Source organism: Ipomoea triloba, chromosome 5 (assembly GCF_003576645.1).
Source record: "Ipomoea triloba cultivar NCNSP0323 chromosome 5, ASM357664v1".
NCBI classification, from domain to species: domain Eukaryota; kingdom Viridiplantae; phylum Streptophyta; class Magnoliopsida; order Solanales; family Convolvulaceae; genus Ipomoea; species Ipomoea triloba.
The window spans coordinates 19,006,850-19,008,842 of NC_044920.1; the positions used below are offsets into that span (position 1 = coordinate 19,006,850).

A 1,993-nucleotide genomic window follows, 5' to 3' on the forward strand; every position below is an offset into this window, starting at 1 on the left:
TTTAAAAAGTAATTTTAAGAGGGTAATGTAACCGTCGTAAAAGAAAATATCTTTTTAAAAAATAAGGTGGACACAAATAAAATAATAAAGAAAAGTAGATTGCAGCAGCCAGCAGTAGTTATGAAAATGAAAAGTTGACTACGTCATGGTGGTGACATGGAGTGACACATAATCTAGGGCTATTTTCGCAGGTGCATAGATTGTGCTAGGAAGTTGCCAAGGAAGCTGATATGGAAGGATCACATGATACTACCTAAGATTGTATATACATATATATAAGCAGCACAATTATCCAAAGAGATAAGTCATTCATCTCCAACAACCTCTTCAAATTCTTCGGTGTGCTGCCACCCAAATCAAAAGTCTTCTTCCTCTATCTTCTTCTTCATCAAAAAACCATGTCCGACATGAACCCTAATTTCCTAGGACCAAACATGATGTCCACCCCTCCATCATATACAAACCCTAATAGTAATAATCTTCATTTTCCCCCTCAAATGCTCCAAGATTATGACTATGATTATGCCCAAGATTTCGAGCTTTCCTACGTTAACACCCTCCTCAATGACGATTATCATCATCACTACTCCAATGTTGTCAATAACCCCTTTGCTTCTTCTTCTTCATCTATTTTCTCACACCCACTACCTCCCCCCACCATTGTGCAAGACAAGAGTAGCACTACTTCCGCAAGCTCTGGCAGCTCTGGCTTTGATGGAATGCTTCCCACAACTACTACTTATCCCATGCAAGAAGTGTAAGTAACATTAATTATATTATTTCTTGTTTTTGTCATATAAATTTAACCTCTCCGGCCCGACCATTTCTTCTATCTTCTTCTCCCAAAAGGTTGAATCACCAACCATAATGCCCGACAGAGGCAAAATCCCGGTAACTTAGTGGCTCAGCAGATAGGGCAAAATGCTGGTGGGCATAAGAGATTTGCCCACTTTGGCATAATCCTTACACTGTCGCTGCCAAGTTCCGAATATTGGTCTCTTCTCCTAAATAATACCTACTAAACTACTGAATAACAAGCCTGTGTGGGCATCTTCTTCTATCTATCTCATTTTATATAATCCACTTAAACCCACGGATAGATATAAGCTAATGATCCAGTTAAAGTTATAAGATTGATCAAGCTGATGACATATCTATATATCTTAATTATATCAAGAATCGAAACATGATAGGTAAAATATGATGTATAGTACAAGTGTACAACATGCAATGAATATATTATTTAGTGATTAGTGTTTTCATTTATTCCTTATATATGTTATCGTTTTGATGATTATATTATTAATCTTTTCATCTTTACAAATGAATTAAGCAGGAAGTCCATGAGGCAGATGGTGAATACAAGAAAGGCCAAGGAGAGGCATTCAATTGCTTTTAGGACGAAGACTGAGCTTGAGATCTTGGATGATGGATACAAGTGGAGGAAATATGGGAAGAAAAAAGTTAAAAGTAACTCCAATCCAAGGTAAACTTTACTAGATCAAAGCTCTACCATATAGTAAACTCTACTAGTTCTAGCTTTCAAATCTTAATATACATCCACCAAAAATTACTTAAAATTAAATGAATTTACATCTACTTAATTCTATAGTTTTTCATTTTCCAAATTCTCTAAATTTTTATTTTTTATTTTTATTAAAAGAATAAAGATACTAATTGGAAGTATTTATATATATGAGCAGGAATTACTACAAGTGCTCACATGAAGGGTGCATAGTGAAGAAGAGGGTGGAAAGAGATCGAGAGGATTCAAAATTTTTGATAACAGAATATGAAGGAATACACAACCACGAAAGCCCATATGTTATATATTACTACTAAAACAGGATGGCAACCACGGTTGTGAATTAGATTCAATTTCTTCTCCAAACCTCACCAATAATATTCCCAAAGAAAGCAATTTGCAGTTGAAGCTGATTTCCATGACAAGTAGCTACCCTCTCTGTTCTTTTTTTTTTTTTTTTTTTTTTTT

General features: G+C 35.0%; 1 protein-coding gene across 1 annotated transcript; it reads left to right on the forward strand.

Annotated features, from left to right (window-relative positions):
- Positions 1–345: 345 nt before the first annotated feature.
- LOC116019465 (probable WRKY transcription factor 50) lies at positions 346–1,933 on the forward strand. The gene is made up of 3 exons (XM_031259675.1): positions 346–757; positions 1,337–1,486; positions 1,704–1,933. Exons 1-3 carry the CDS (start codon positions 399–401, stop codon positions 1,840–1,842), a joined length of 648 nt encoding a protein of 215 aa, XP_031115535.1. The 5' UTR covers positions 346–398; the 3' UTR covers positions 1,843–1,933.
- Positions 1,934–1,993: the final 60 nt, after the last annotated feature.